General features: G+C 40.4%; 1 protein-coding gene across 1 annotated transcript in view; it reads left to right on the top strand.

Annotated features, from left to right (window-relative positions):
- Positions 1–14,617, top strand: part of LOC124619964 (meteorin-like protein) — a 306,024-nt gene extending 291,407 nt beyond the window's left edge. The window contains exons 4-5 of the mRNA XM_047146625.1: positions 4,643–4,699; positions 9,461–14,617. Coding sequence (XP_047002581.1) covers positions 4,643–4,699; positions 9,461–9,771 — 368 coding nt within the window. The 3' untranslated portion in view covers positions 9,772–14,617. The remainder of the gene's footprint in view (positions 1–4,642; positions 4,700–9,460) is intronic.
- Positions 14,618–17,324: the final 2,707 nt, after the last annotated feature.

Below are 17,324 nucleotides of genomic sequence, written 5' to 3'. Positions count from 1 at the left end.
AGCAGCAGCAGTGCGGTTCCGGACTGAAGCGCCTAGAACCATTCGGCCACAGTGGCCGGCGTGCAGCAACACCGACAGTTCAGGAGTAGTAGCAAATGCAAAACTCATCAGCTTACAGGAGTAAAAAACTTACATGGACAGAATAAGGAGTACAGGAACAAGCACGGAAGACGACAGAATACCAAAATTGATGAATTATTACCCATTGGGCAGAATGTTGTTTGGAGGACCGAGGAAGAGGTGGAAAGGCCAATAATTTCATCTGAAAGCACATCAAAGGCAAACGCATGGTACATGCAGGAAGAAGAAGAACAAGAAACAGCCTAGCAGAAAAAAATCATTTCACAAATTCATCACGGGTCTGGACTAATATGCTATGAAACGCCAAAGAAACTGGTATAGGCATGAGTATTTAAATACAGAGACATGTAAAGAGGCAGAATACGGCGCTGCGTTCGGCAACGCCTCAATAAGACAAGTGTCTGGCGCAGTTGTTAGATCGGTTACTGCTGCCACAGTGCCATGTTACCAAGATTCAAGCGAGTTTGAACGTGGTGTTACGGTCGGCGCACGAGCGATGGGACACAGAATCTCAGGGGTAGCGATGAAGTGGGGGATTTTACCGTACAACTGCTTCACAAGTGTACCGCAAATATCAGGAATCAGGTGAAACATCAAATCTCAGACATCGCAGCGGCCGGAAAAACATCCTGCAAGAACGGGACCAACGACGACTGAAGAGAGAAAGTGACAGAAGTGCAACACTTCCACAAATTGCTGAAGATTTTAATGCTGGGCTATCAACGAGTGTCAGTGTGCGAACCATTCGACGAAACATCATCGGTATGTGTTTTCGGAGCCGAAGGCTCACTCGTGTTCCCTTGATGACTGCACGACATAAAGCCTTGGCCCGTCAGCACTGACATTGGACTGTTGTTGATTGGAAACATGTCTGGTTGGACGAGTCTCGTTTCATATTGTATCGAGCAGATGGATTTGTACGGCTATGGAGACAACGTCATGAATCAACGGACGCTGCATGTCAGCAGAGGACTGTTCAAGCTGGTGGAGGCTCTATAATGGTATGGGGCGTGTGCAGTTGGAGTGATATGGGACCCCTGATACGTTGTAGAGACCACTCTGACAGGTGACACGTACTTAAGCATCCTGTTCAAAATGGCTCTGAGCACTATGCGACTTAACTTCTGAGGTCATCAGTCGCCTAGAACTTAGAACTAATTAAACCTAACTAACCTAAGAACATCACACAAATCCATGCCCGAGGCAGGATTCGAACCTGCGACCGTAGCGGTCGCTCGGTTCCAGACTGTAGCGCCCAGAACCGCAAGGCCACTGCGGCCGGCTAAGCATCCTGTTCGATCACCTGCATCCATTCATGTCCATTGTGCATTCCGGCGGACTTGGGCAATCCCAGCAGGACAATGAGACTCCACAAACGTCCAGAATTGCTACAGAGTGGCTCCAGAAACACTATTCTGGGTTTAAACACTTCCGCTGGCCACCAAACACCCCAGACATGAACATTATTGAGTGAAACTTCCTGGCAGATTAAAACTGTGTGCCCGACCGAGACTCGAACTCGGGACCTTTGCCTTTCGCGGGCAAGTGCTCTACCAACTGAGCTACCGAAGCACGACTCACGCCCGGTACTCACAGCTTTACTTCTGCCAGTACCTCGTCTCCTACCTTCCATACTTTACAGAAGCTCTCCTGCGAAGTACTGGCAGAAGTAAAGCTGTGAGTACCGGGCGTGAGTCGTGCTTCGGTAGCTCAGTTGGTAGAGCACTTGCCGGCGAAAGGCAAAGGTCCCGAGTTCGAGTCTCGGTCGGGCACACAGTTTTAATCTGCCAGGAAGTTTCATATCAGCGCACACTCCGCTGCAAAGTGAAAATCTCATTCTGGAAACATCTCCCAGGCTGTGGCTAAGCCATGTCTCCGCAATATCCTTTCTTTCAGGAGTGCTAGTTCTGCAAGGTTCGCAGGAGAGCTTCTGTAAAGTTTGGAAGGTAGGAGACGAGGTACTGGCAGAAGTAAAGCTGTGAGTACCGGGCGTGAGTCGTGCTTCGGTGGCTCAGTTGGTAGAGCACTTGCCCGCGAAAGGCAAAGGTCCCGAGTTCGAGTCTCGGTCGGGCACACAGTTTTAATCTGCCAGGAAGTTTCATATCAGCGCACACTCCGCTGCAGGGTGAATATCTCATTCTGGATTATTGAGTGTATCTGGGATGCCTTGCAACGTGCTCTGCATAAGAAATCTTCACCTCCTCGTCCTGCTCTCGGATTTATGGACAGCCCTGGAGAATTCATGGTGTCAGTTCCCTCCAGCACTACTTCAGACATTAGTCGAGTCCATGCCACGTCGTGTTGCGGCACTTCTGCGTGCATCGCAGGGTGCCTATTCGATATTAGGCAGGTGTAACCGTTACAGGGGGAAGAAAGTTCATTTCGATCCATCGTGGCAATGGCTGCATCAGTCGGGATTAACAGCATTTTGTTGGTCCGCAGACACGTACGCGATTCTCGGGCTTAATCTGCTGTGCTTCGCGCCCGAAGCCTGTGCTAGCGGCTGCGTGGCCCTGGCAGCAGTGCAGACGCCCGTGGCTGTGGCGAGGGCAAAAACGCGACTTGGTGCACAGGCGGCAAACAGGCATACATACGGTAGGTACGGCTGTGCCCGAGTCAGCCTCGCTTCCCACGGCGTTCACTCAGCGCGCTCTGCGTAAACTGTTTACCCAGGACAGGACGCCTGCTGCCGCCGCCGCCCATGCCGTGTACCCAAACACACAGGCTAGCACCACTGTGTCCCCGCAATACGACGTGCCTCCCGTCTCTCTAGCCCTCAATGAATATCCCTCTCGCCTGTGGAGAGTACATTCCTGTAGAAGCGGCGGAAGTTGATCTGTGTAGGCGAGTCGTGCTCGGGTATCCAGTCGAAAACGGAATTACCCTCGAAAGGAAAATTTCCGGTTCAACTGTAAAGAGCTCAGTGTCCGCTACACTCATAGGCAGTAAGTTATCTCGGATGGAGAATCAGGGACAGGTGCAGAAGTAACTTCGGGTGCCGAAGTAACTTCGGGTGTACCACAGGAAAGTGTGTTAGAACCCTAGCTGTTCGTGCTGGATGTTAACGACCTTGCAGAAAGTATTAATTGTAACCTCGGACTTTTCACAGACGATACTGTTACCTATAACGAAGTACTGTCTGACAGAAACTGCACAAGTATTCAGTCCGATTTTGATGAGATTTCCAAGTAGTTAAAATATTGGCAACTTGCTTAAATGTTCAGAAATGTAAAACTAGCTTCCCAAAAGTAGACATTTCAACGTTTCTAAAGCTGTCCTAGTTGATTGTTGGTGATGTGATTGTGAAGTGGAAAGGGGAGGGAAAAGGAGCAGCTAAGTCAACACCAGGCAGACCTTCTGTGTTGATCGGCACTGACCGTTGGGCATTGCGGGGGTGGTTGAAGGAAATGGCATGAAATCAGGCAGAGGAATCGTGCTTGAGGTCCACAGTGCTACCACAATGATCATGCGTAGGGAGTTGGGAACGGATGGGATACAATGGTCGAGAAGATTCTCCTAAACCACACATTTCTATAACCAGTGCTTGAGGTGAGGTAAAGAGCGACGCCACTGGACAGTAGATGACTCGAAGCAAATGATTTGGAGTGATGAACCACGCTACACCCTGCGGCAATCCGATGGAATGGATTGGGTTTGGCAAATGCCTGGACTACGATACCTCCCATTACGTGGAGTGTGGAAGAGGTTGTGTACGCTATGGCGATGTTTTTCGTGTGTAGGGGGTGGACTCCTTAGTCCACTTCAGGAAACGCTAAATGCGGAAGGATATTAAAATTTTACTGAGTACGGTAGAGGGACTGTTCTGAGACGATGCTTGATTGTATCAGCATGACAATGCATCCTGTCATGAAGCAGCATCTGTGAAGCAATGGTTTGTCAACAGTAACTTCCCTGGAATGGTTTGGCTTGTCAGAGTTTCGACCTTAACCCAATGGAAGACATTTGGGAAGAGTCAGAACGTTGACTTCGCTCCAGACCTTAGCGTCCAACGCCCTACCTTTTCTGGTTTCGGCTCTTGAGAAAGAATGGGCTGCCATTCCTCCAGAGACAGTCTGAAACCTAACTGAAAAGTCCCCCAGTAGAGTTCAGGTTGGCATAAAGAGGAATGGTGATCACACCCGTATTAATGTCCACGAACAGGTGTCTGGATACCTTTGATCAGATAATGTACTTCAAGTTTCCTTTCTTCTGACAAATCGACCAGTTTCTGCGGACTCCCGTTACATGCTCGATTTTTTGGTGTACCTTCCCTCATTCTTATATTGCTTTACATTTGAAGGACTTATTTCAGTAGTGGTACAAGTCCATTTTTGTTCGTTCTGAGATACAGAGTCCTAAAGTTAAATGAGCGCTGAAAAATCTGCAGTTGAGATACCAGAAATATACATGAATATTTCTGGGATCTCAACTACGCTCATTTAACTTTAGGATTCTGTATCTCAGAATGAACAAAAATGGACTCGTACCACTATTGAAATAAGCCCTTCACTTAGTAGGCTAACACAGGCTGTTATTATATTTTTTGTTTTTGTTTTTCCAGAGTGCCGGCCCTGTACCCCAGACGAGATGACTACTGCGTTCTGCACCAGCGACTTTGGTAAGTTGTCACAGCCAGGAGTTTCCATAGTGTAACAGTGCAGTTGCATAAATATGTTTCAGCTGTACTTAGAGTCACAAGAGGCAGATACATACTTTACTCTGGGATGTGGTTATCGAGCTCTGTCTGCTAGCAACCGATCAATTTCCTGAAAAAGTTATAAGTAGGTTTGAAAACGTTAACTCGAAGATATGCAATAGTCGTCAGACTGTTGACTGGCCACAATTTGTCTTTTGGCGAATGGCATACGAGGTTTTTTTAAGATGCAGAATTGTAGACCTTTCTGCCAGTCCGTGAGTGGATGTTTTCGCTGTGAGGTATTCATCTGGTCTTTCAAATTGCAAGCCGTCCTTACAGTGATCCCCTGGAGTGGAGGTTGGCCCACAGGAAGTACTGTAGTACGTTTTAATTAGGTTATTATGAACTTAAGCGTACATTTACACCAATATAGCGTACTGATGACAGACCTACACACGTTGCCATTAAAGAAAATCAAGATATAAGTTTATCTATTAAAAAGTACATCACACAAATGACTTCCATCATGGGCGATGGTTTGTTGAAGACGTTCTTGAAAGCTCCTCATTACGTTCTGAAACATTTATTGAGGCGTGGCCTCTGTTTTTTCCCGGATTGCACCTTTCAACTCGCCGGTGTTCGGTAGACGCCATGAAAAGACTTTGTATTTGAGATGACCCTACAAGGAAGAAAAAAAATATATATATATATATATAGGGCTTGAAAGATCAGGTGATCGCGCCGTCCATGAGATGTCGCCGAATCGAGAGAGACTTCGATGTAGAAAGTGCTGTCTCAGTGTAGCCGTATGGACTTGAGTCCCGTCTTATTAAAACCTTATGCGTGCAATCGGGATGTTCCTGCACCTATAGAATAAAGGAATCATTAACCTTGGCCACGCACCACTGGGAACTGACGCTCACTGGACGGCTGCTGGGGGGGAGGGGGGGGGGGGGGAGGAGAAACTTTGGGTTACCAAGGGCCTTTTCATGAATGATCTGCGTGTTTGTGTCTGAGTAGCGTAGGAAGTTTTGTCTATTGACAAACTCATTCGGAGGGAAGTTTACCCCATCAGACATCACAATATTTGTTATAACTGCGTCTAGTATTCAGGAATCTTGTGCAGAAATTGCACCTTCTCACGTGATCTCCCGGCTGTACCTGTTGAGCCACTTGTCCCTTATAAGGACGAAACTTGAAATCTTGTTTGTTATGTTCTGGAATGGCTATGGACAGATTGCTGTGGGCTCTGTTGGCTACTTTCCGGCGTTCTAACTGTAATTTCAGGGTTCCTTCTGATTCACACCGGTCACTATTCACGCCTCGAGACATTATTTTGTCCGCCTGAAAATTGTCATTCTTTCTGCGACACGGAAATTGCGGTTTCTACTTTGACCCACTGCGCGTTAGACAGCCACAACGCTTTGCCCAAGACAGAAATCCTCCGCCACCCAAATACTAAATTGCATTGGCAGACGTTATATACAGAACTGAATGGCACACTGTGTTGCACCGATTAGATGCGGTAGATGGCGCGCGAGCACATTTACATCTTACCAGGTGGCCAACTGAAAATGTAGTATTCCCCGTGGATCACCCTGTATTAATCATTCTGACAGAAACATCGTGCATTTCTTGCCAAATGTGTGCATGTACATCAGATTTCTTTCAGTGGTAAGTTTAAATGTAGAATCTCTCGTTTTCATTATTAATGCTACCGAGAAAATGTGGTCCTGTAGCCATAATGACACAATTGCGAACCAGTCGTTGTTACAACAAACTGAACACCTGCAAGGACCTACAGTGAAGGTTATTAAAAATGAAACATTTACCCACTATTCTGAAAAATATTGTTCATTGGATCACGAACCGGTTTTTATCGTCTTACGTCATCGTCTTGTGATAGGTCAATGTTGCATCCACAATTATATGGTGTCCCTTTACTTTGACATGAGACTAGTGTAGGAAAAAAGTGATAATCTTTTTTGGTATGCAGAGATTGTTACATTTAACAAAAAAAAAAAAAAATGCAAAATATTTTGCTATCAGAATGCCATTACTTTTAGTGTTACGTATATTGTGCTTTATTTTTCTCTTGAACTATATCGACATTTGATGAAGTCATGGAATGTTTGTACAGTTTCCTCTGTGTTGTTAGCTACTGTACCAAGTTTCGAGAAATGCATAACACAGTGTTGTATTGTATTCCTTACTTATTACAACCGATTTTGGTGCTCAACCCTCATCCAGGTAACTGTATAGTCATAAAATAAAACACGATAGCCGGCTGATGTGGCCGAGCGGTTCTAGGCGCTTCAGTCTGGAGCCGCGCGATCGCAATGGTCGCAGGTTCGAATCCTGCCTCGGGCATGGATGTGTGTGATGTCCTTAGGTTAGTTAGCTTTAAGTAGTTCTAAGTTCTAGGGGACTGATGACCTCAGATGTTAAGTCCCATAGTGCTCAGAGCCATTTGAACCATTTTTGCCATTTTTTAAAACACGATGTAGAAACAATGAATAGCTAAACAACATGAACTAACCAACCATTTTGTGTTATTTACGAAAGAATACAATAAAAGCTTAACATGTCATATGTAATTCCACAAAAACAGGAACTTCTTGAGTACAGTACAGTGCAGTATAGTGTACATCACACAGAACAAAATTTTCGAAAAATCGAATAATGGTAGAGGAATAACTGGATGCTAAAGATTCTAGGTTGATTGATTGATTTGGGGAGGGGACCAAAAAGTTAACATTCCAGGTGGGACCAAAACAAGTGTGACAGATACATGACCAAAGAAAACACACAGATGTAACTTTGCCAACTAACACACAGAAATAAGTACTTCCATATTTATATATTTGGTATGCATTCTCTGTGGTCACATATCTTCAACACGTTTTGGTCGCACATAAAATCGTAGTATCCAGTTATTTCTCTGCCACTGAATGGGCCACGGTGTTTCATTTTCGAAAAAATATAGTGGGATGCCCACTATATGTGGACTGTACTCAGGAAGTTACTCTTTTAGTGGACTTATGTACGACATGTGAAACTTTTATTTTGCAACACAAAAACGATTAGTTACTTGTGTGCACTCCTGCTATTTGTCATTTTGCATTGTTTTTCTTTATTATACTTGATATAGCTCCCTGGATGAAGGTCCAAAACCGGTCGTTATAAATAAGAAATACTCTACAGCACTGTGTTAGGCATTTCTCGAAATATGTCTGCTGTTAGCTGCCCAAAACAAAGTTTTCTACTGTACTACATGTTTTATTAATTAATATTTATGAAACAATTTCTGTTTCATTTCCTTCATAATCATGTTGGTTTTAATCATTTATCTTATCAAACTGGCAGTGTACATTCTCACATCTTCTCCATTACATTATCTGATACTTTATTTAGTGCAGCATACTCTATGGTGTGCCTTCTGTAGTTTGCTTGCAACTCACACCTTCCCTTCACCTGTTGCCTTGTTGTCTGCTCTCACCCTCTGCATATTGGCTAATAAATATGCTTTACTTTCCTTTCAAATTTGTGTTCCTTCTGTGTGAAGAACAGTATCAACAGTGGAATATTAATGTTGACAACTCATATTTAATTTATTTTTTTCACCATGTATTGTCCCACCATCTGCAGGCTGAAACAGGTCATATGTTGCACTTCCAGTCCTTCTTTGTAAAATATAGAAAAGTGACATAGAATGAGCAAAAATAGCAACAAAATGAAATCTAACCCTGATGTAAGCCAACCACCAATGTAACCCATCCCAAAACTAGACTATGGCAAGAATGGGTCATTACTACTGGCACTGGTACCGATACTGAAGCATGGTTGCAGAGTTAACCACTATAGCAGCTCACCACAAATGAGGTGCCATAGCTCGGGCATTCCTGATCTTGTCTGTCACATCAGGTAACCTGCTAAATAAGCAAATTTCTCCAAATTAGAATGTATCTCCAAATTTAGATTACATGTGTCATTGCTGAGTGAGATGGAATTGCACTACATTCATATCCACATGGAAAACCAACCACACAAGGATATCAGTACCAAATAAAAATTGTAGACAATACAAAAATACAAAAATATAAAATTGATCAACAATATGTGCAAAATCATCAGTTTCAACTGAAGACACCTTAGAAGTTCCCAACAGTTCATAATACCTCTGGAGTCTGACCTATAGTTCTCCCTTCTGTTCTCTCTACTTCCTCCATTGCCTGTCAAAGTATTGCCAGTTACCTGCCAACGAGTATATTTTGTAAGTACTCAAAGAACTGCCTTTGAGAGAACTGATTCATCAGCTTATCCAACACCAAACACATTTATTCTGAATAACATGTGTAAGCTATTGTGAAGGCTTCATGGACTTAATTTTTCAACCCTCAGAATGAGCCAATAAAGCCTTCACTGTAAATTTACATTTCTTACCTCCAACTTTGTAAGAACTCTGTATCTTATCAAATGGACGTTTTCTACATCAGATCTGTGAAGCCATATGTACCACACCCGCCCTCCCCCTCCCCCCTCCAACAAACCATCTACTAATCTATAAACCTAGCTTAGGAATGATCAGGAGTGCATCCATAAGTGTGGTCTTCCTTTTACACAAAGTATTAGAACTCCACGTCACATTTGCCATGCCATAACCCAACTCATTACTGCCTCGACATCCTTTGCTCTGGATCAAAATACAGTTGGCAATTGCTTGACAAGACTTTTCTGTTTCAGTGGCACGTGGCATCATCAAAGGTGTGGAGCTGGATGAGGAAGCAGAGGTCTCGCGGTTGCACGTCAAGCTGACAAAGCGGCTGCGCCATTCGACAGTAGACAATAGTGTCGACATGGATAGCTCCGATGAGTCTGAGGTGACAGTGCAGATGCCAGCACACTGTGGCGCGCGCCGTGGTGTTGGCGAATTCGTCGTGATGGCCCGGCGGAAACTGGGCGAACTGGCACTGGTCTGTGCACCACGCCTCGAAGACTGGGCTGAGCTGACAGCACGCGGGGCAGCCTCAGCACACTGCATCCTCTCCAGCTAGCTTCAACTGGACCAGCACCGCATCCTCTCCAGCTAAATCCACCTGGAATGGCACTGCATCATCTGTGTTACGACTGGCACAGCATACTGGAACCAGACGCCACTTGCTAAAGACTGGGCCAGGTTGACAGCTCATGAGGCAGCCTCCACACACTGCATCTTCTCAGATTGTTCCTGCACTGTGTCATGTCCAGATGTGTCAAGCTGAACCAGTTCTCCGCCATCTGTTGCTAAATTGAAGTGGACCAGCACGGCAGCCTCTGGAGCTAATTTCAGGTGCATGACCTGTGCATCCTGGGATAACTGGCCATGTGCTGAAGATAAGACTGTATTCGTGGCTTCTGTGGCATCCTCATAGTTATCTATCATCTCAAGCTATGTCTATATGGATTGGCACTGTATACACTACAGTCAATTACTTTGGGGCCAGTACAGCATTCTCTCCAGCGAGCTGTGTCTGTACCAAGAGTGTGTCCTTCCTAGCTAGTCCCATTAGGCCCAGCAGATAGCTCTGTCCAGACCAGCTAGTTGGTAATAAAGTAGTGTAGCAACTGCTCCAATAAGCTCCAAGTGGGCTGTAATCTCTCTTGCTTGTTGCTTCTGGACTATCAGTCTCTGGAACCAACTACTGAAGCCTGCAAGTGAGTCAATAGGTCCTGTCCATTTTATCTCTAGATGAGTCCTAATTAGTTCCTGCATCTTATAATTGCTCCATGTTATCGTTGGAATTAACAACTTCAAAGTGCTACTGTAACCTCAAGAGATACTTGCCAGCACCATTCAGACATCACATACAAGCAATGTTCCTCCTTCATCACACTCCTCTTCAGAAACGAGGTATAGATTATTCAGTCCTAAATGAAGTTGCAGCACATGTGGCAAAAGATTTGACATTCTATAGCATGAATCCAATCTCTGCTTCGAAAGTGACTGTGGTAGTCTGCTGTTTTGAGGCAATGAATGCTTTTCTGACTTGTTAGAGAGTAATTCATTCAGTTTGTTGCTCTAATTTGCTTTGTGACTTATTACAGTCAAGAACACCTACAAAGAAGGGCAGATGAATGTAATGTGGAATGTCCTTTTAGTAAAATAAGGTAAAAGGGTTTCAAGAGGCCATTAAACTGTGGTCATCAGCCTCCTCACTTACAGGTTTGAACTCTACGCGATGTGCAAGAACAGTTAATGAAAACATAGAGTATGTGATTTTTCTTTGCATGAACTCTTCTAAATACTGTGAAAGATGAGGGGATACTATATAATTATTGCACCACTGACCATTTCATACACTCAGAAATTCGAGAAGACATGCAAATACTACTGTACTGTTCACTGATACATTACCTGATACTACTGGAAACAACACTGGATTCAGAATAGATAAGCACATAATGGAGTCATCTGGGGTGAGACAATTCAACTATGCTGGTAACAGTGAGTACCACAAGACAGTTACATGAATTTCCACAGGTGCATAGGTATTCAGTTTGAAATAGAGGAACCAACTGGATAAGTTACTCTGTGGAAATTTACTACAGGCAAAGAGGAATTCCTATACAAAAAAACACTTTAATTTACTCTGTACTGTGAGTGATGATTATTAACTGTGGTTTTATGAATAGTATTTACTAGTGGAGGTAATACATAAGCAAGAAACAGAAGTGTTATCAGTGCCAGTAGCAAATTCCCTCACTAATACTTTCACCTATCTATATATCACAAGACCATCTACATTCCCATGTGTCTTTCTGGCTTGAGTGCAGGAATGGGTTTTATTTTATACCTTTTAAATTGTGGACCAAACTGCAGCAGTACTTCAAACATGACATTTCCCAAGTAATGAAATAAGCAGATGATAAGCAGTTTGGTGCTTGAGGGCTATACATGCGTGTGCTGGACAGAAGAAAAACTGATTTTGTTACAACAAACCCATGATGCGAGCATTCTTGTGTTATATGTGGAAATGTGTTAGTTCCCGAAAACTATAGGACTGTGATAAAAACTGGTTCTTGTACTCTATGTGCAATTGCCGTCAGTGGACTGAGACATAACTGACTGTTGTGGGTGTGAAAAAAGGTTGTTTTGTTAATATTTGTGAACATTGTTGTGATATACTTTATATTATGAAACATGAGACTGAACCTATGAGGAAGCAGAGTTTGATGTACATAATGGATTGTTTGAGGGGTAAGAGAAATATTTTATGTTGTAGGTGTTAGAAGTGTTGGAGACCGAAGGAAAAATTCAGATGCCATATCCTTGTGTTGTGATTTCCTGCTTATAATTTGTGTATCTGAGACATGGTAACAACTTGATGTCGCTTAAGCATGCTGTGGACAAGATTGGTTGTAGGCCTGAATATTATCTTTTGCGCTCACTCACGAGCAACAGGTACAGTAACAATAATTATTTGGCAACTTAGGAGGTATGTTATGTGTTTCCAAGAAAACTGTTTTCCTATCTCATTTTCCTAAATTGCCCACCCCTAGTATGCGTCCTTAGTGACTGATAGCTTGCTTTTGACCCTGGTACAATGTGTTTGTTGCTTTCATCATAAATTTTCATTCCAAAAGTGAGACATAATTAGCGGTTATCAAATATGTGGTCCATGTTTCTGTTTGATGGGTATCATAGTTCCATATTCAATAAAACTGATTATGCAGTTCGTTACTAAAATATAAAGAAAATGTGTGTTGTAAGCATAATGTGGATATGAATCAGAAACAATCTGTTGCTGCCTTATCAAGACTTATTTTAACAATCCATTAATTCTAGGGGTGTGTAATGCAGTTTATTAGACAATTGTGGGAATAAGAGAAAGACAAGGAAATGCTACAAATACAATAAATATTTAAGAAGGAAACTAAAGCAAAATCATTATCTTGAGTAGGAAAACAGTTTCTTCCATCAGCTTTCATTATGTTCTAATCTAGCATGTTCTATAGACAGTGATGCTAATTTCTATGTAAAGTGTCACTTATATTTTTGCAATATGTATTTTGAATGCACAATGAAAGATATTATTTTAAACCAGTTAAAAGTGCAATATTATTCATAGTAAATTTTTAATCATATCAGACACACCCTTACTTAAGAGAGGTGAAATTTTTAACCCCCATCAAAAACCTATCAGTCATTCAATTGAGTCATGTTTGAAAAGATTTTATTGTATAACTGCATAGGCTTCTCTGGCTACAGTCAGCTAACATGAAAGTTGTCTGTATACAGTACTACATTATGTTGTACACCTATGAAGGCTGCTGTAGCTGCGGCCAAAATGTGTGTGTCATCAATAATAGTTTTTTACGGTATGATGTAGACAACTTCCGTGTTAATAGGATTTGCTATGCTTGTTGTAAAATAAAATTATTTTTATTCATGTCTTTTTAGTATATTCTTCATATTGGAGGTATTTACACTGGAAATATTTGAGAGGTCTTAAGAATTCCCAGTGTAATAAAGCACAGAGGCAACATTATAGCATCTAAATGTGGGAAAGAGCAGTGCCAAGAATAGTAGAAGGAATTTTCTCTTGTAAAATAATTTTTATTTCCATTACTGTGTAAATACTTTAACATGACTTTATTTTCCATTTGAAAATGAGAAAACCAGCTATATCACTGCTAAAGTATTCTCTAAATGGTTTATTTTTATACTAATAAATTAATACTTCAACATATGTCTTCCTTGTGAATTCATCGTGCCAAAATGCCTACCCTAAGTAGGCCTTGTTATTAAATTCTTTACTTTTCTCCTTCCATAATTATTTGCTTTCTGGTTTATTCCAACAATTTTTTTAAAATTTCAGGCAAAAATATGTGTTGTTATTTTGACACTGGTGTATGTGTATGGAGCTGTGTCAAGTAGAATGTTCCTCTCTTGATTGTTTCCTGTATAATGATGTGACTGACAGTTACATAGTCACTTAGGTTTTTTTACTGTTTCAGTTATAACATTGTAAGCTGTAATATTGTGTAAACAGACTATTTTTAATAATTTTGGAATGTGTAATATTTGTCAATAACATTACAAGGCTGTAAAAATGTAAATAGTCTGATGTATAAAATTTATGCACTGTGCCATTATAAGAGAAAGTATTGGCCAGTTGTGTATATGAAATGTTCTTCTGTACATTGTATAAAAATGGATCTCGAGAAGTTTAACAATATAAGGTATTGTGATGTTACACAGATAAATTAGAGTCAGAGTATTAGAAACTATTTTTGAAACATATTTTATGCTTATGTATCTGTTACCACCATCCTTACATACTTCTGGTCTAAGCACTTGTTTCAGATGCACTTGCATAGTAGCTCTGTAGTGCAGCGTAGTGTTCTCTAAACACATCCAAACTAATATTTCCAAATTTATTCTTGGCTGATAGTCTGAGTCAGTGTCTTCTAGTATTACAGTATCCACATCTCATTCCAGTCTGAGAAGAAACTCTCAGAATTATATTGTCATTGTTATAAATGTTACTGTTGGAAAATTATCTTTATCATTAATATTAGTACTCTTTTTATCTTGTAATAACATTTCAAGAGTATAAAGTCTTTAGTATAGTGTAGTAAATACTTTGATATAAACAAAATCTGTTATCTGCATTTAATTTTTCAATATTCAATGCACATCTTGAGAAAATCAGCTTAAAAATATTCAAGCAGAATATGAGTTGTGTTGCAAATTTGCAGATTAATTCCTATTGTTGAGCTCTTCTTCAAGAAAGTGACAGTTCATTGTTGGTAGATCTTAAATTCATTATAGTGTAGAAAAGTGAATAACTGCAAAGCTCCACATGTGACTGTAAAGAGATTACTGGGCTGCAATAAAGTTGAAAGGAGTTAAAATTACTTTTTTTACTTTAATAAATGCTTCAACCTATCCCATTTTAATCAATCTTAGCAAGTTAACTTAAGTGACAGAGACATAAACCTTTATCACTCCTGTGCAATCATTACACACTGTCTCTTCACAGTAGTTCTCAATCAAAAATTCAAAGCCTTTCATACTTTATGGTACAGGTACTTAATGTGTATTTGGTCAGTTTAAACAGAATAACAGTCATATTCCTAAGCAAACAGATGAAATGCTGCATAAGGTCGGCAAGGATGCTTATGACAGGAAGGAACAATCTATCTATTCAATGGAAAAATTTTGGAGTGCGAGTGCTTTTTCCATTAAACCAAGATATGTTTCTTAGCATGGTCATCCAACACAGCAACCATTACATATAAACATAATTTTTTTCTCATCATAAGCCTACTGCAACTAGAACATTTTTCACCAGATGCATTTATTTTTCATTTATAAACATTTTCTGTGGTCATTCTGGAAATATGGTATATATATAATATGTGTGTGTTTTTAATTTAAAAATACCAAAATGTAGAGGACATAACATATGCCATATATCCAGAATGGCCTCAGAAGATGCTCCAACAACATGTAAAAGTGATACATGTCTGGTGAAAAGTAGTCTTTGTTTGCAGAAAGTTGAAGACAAAGAAAGACCAAAACAAGAATTTATTGTGAGTGACTTTCCCTGTCATAACTAAACAAAAATAAATAAAAGTTGTTTTTTCAACTAGCTGTATCAATAATGTTATCTGATATTGAAATTATATCTATTATCCAAGTCAATAAAAGAGTTCACACACACAAAGGAGAAGCATGAAACAGCAGTGGTAAAACACAAAAGAAAAAGAAGAATCTTCATGTGGAAGACAGTTTGTGGTTCTTCCATACATGGTATCCTGCAGACAGTGACCATTTGTGACATAATTTTGGGCACATGTCATGTTGAAGTATATTTTGGACTTGTAATAAATGCTCAATTGTGTGATCCATGGTTGTATATCCACAGACACACTGTTTGAAAATTGCTGGTTAGTTGGAACTCAGTTTGTTTACTATTAATTCATAACAACACTGACTGTAAAGTGTTCATTTTGTAAACAAAACAATAATCACAATTATTCGTTAGCCAACACAGTTAATGCATTGCCAACATAAAATTTCTAAACAAAATATGTAGCAGATTCCAATGGTAGATACATCTCATTGGAAAGATAGCTCGGTATTAACTACTCTCTGAGTTAAGTAGTCTTCTTAAAAATAGTGCTAAAGACATAATTTAAGTCAACAGGTTTTTTAAGTAACGTTATTGTTGGCTGAAGACTGGATTAAAAAAATAAATAAGTTGCTATTTTAAATGGTGTTCCTTACAGAATGCCAGATGCTATCGATGCTCATGTAACTAAACTGGTTTTGCAAGCAGATGATGATATGGGCAAATCTGAAAATAAAAATAACTGCATTTCCATTGTAACTGCCAAAATATGTGCCGATGCATGCTGTTCTATAGTGACTATAAACAAATTTGTCAGAGGGAGATATGTGTAAGAAAATGAAAAACGAGTTGTGCAGTATCAAAGGAATGTTACGAGGCTTCCAGGTCCAGCACACAGTTTTTATCTGCCAGAAGGTTTCATGTCAGCGCACACGCCACTGCAGAGTGAAAGTGTCATTCTGGAATGATGGTTCAGTTTACTGCTCATGTTATTTCAACAGGTGTCTTTGTCATCTTGAAGGTGCTTCTTGCAGTTCTACATCTGCTCGTTTTCTAGATTCCAATCAGGTAACCAGTATTTCCATCTTGTTTACTGTGTAGTAGCTCCATCTAATATAATACCAACAAGCAATAGAACCTGACAGTACCAATGTACAGCATTAGTGAGAAGTGTTTGGGACTTGTCTTATTTCAAATATGAACACATGAGGTCAATAGCAAGGGGGTAAATTGAAGACTGATGGGTTGAGGTAATTGTAGGAAAAGTGATGAATTTGTTAAGAAAAATATGTACAAGATAAAGTGCAACCTATTTTAGAGAACTTTTTGCAGTGTTCTGATTCCTTATTAAGTCAGACTAACTAGTCGTCAGAAGAAATCAGACGTCAATGTGTAGGTCATAATACGTCAGTTTAGCATATTCAAAAAAATAGCAAAGCTTGGCAGTGAATTTAATGAAGAATTGTAGCATAACATGCAGAGTAAATTCAAGATTAGATTAGATTAGATAGGGATTAGTTTTTGTTCTTTAAATTTGTAATAAGTTCTCCAAGCATGTAAAATCAGTTGTAAAACAGGAATACGTAACATAATGTTCCAAAAAAGGAAAAAGAGCATTTTTATTTAAATTGGTTCCACAGATTATAAATAGAATTGTATTCATAGATTCAGAATAGGCCAAACTATAACAATGTTTTCATTTAAGAGGTAATAACAAACTTGCCACTAAACATTAATGGACAACACACTTAGGCTACAGCAGCCACAAATCTTCAAACAGAAAATCAGTTTATTTGCATTTGTTCGCAGTATTGGACTGTAAACTGGCAGAAATCAGATTCTACATAATAATGTTTATTTGATATTATTATTATTATTATTATTAATGTATACACCAACTGGTTCTAACAACAGTGGAATAGTAGCCACACACCAGTAAATCATTTAGGCTGCTCTTAAAATGGACTCAATTAGAAGTTAAACTTTTT

The sequence above is a fragment of the Schistocerca americana genome, chromosome 6 (genome assembly GCF_021461395.2).
Source record: "Schistocerca americana isolate TAMUIC-IGC-003095 chromosome 6, iqSchAmer2.1, whole genome shotgun sequence".
Lineage (NCBI taxonomy): Eukaryota > Metazoa > Arthropoda > Insecta > Orthoptera > Acrididae > Schistocerca > Schistocerca americana.
This window is presented reverse-complemented; position numbering and strand designations above follow the sequence as displayed.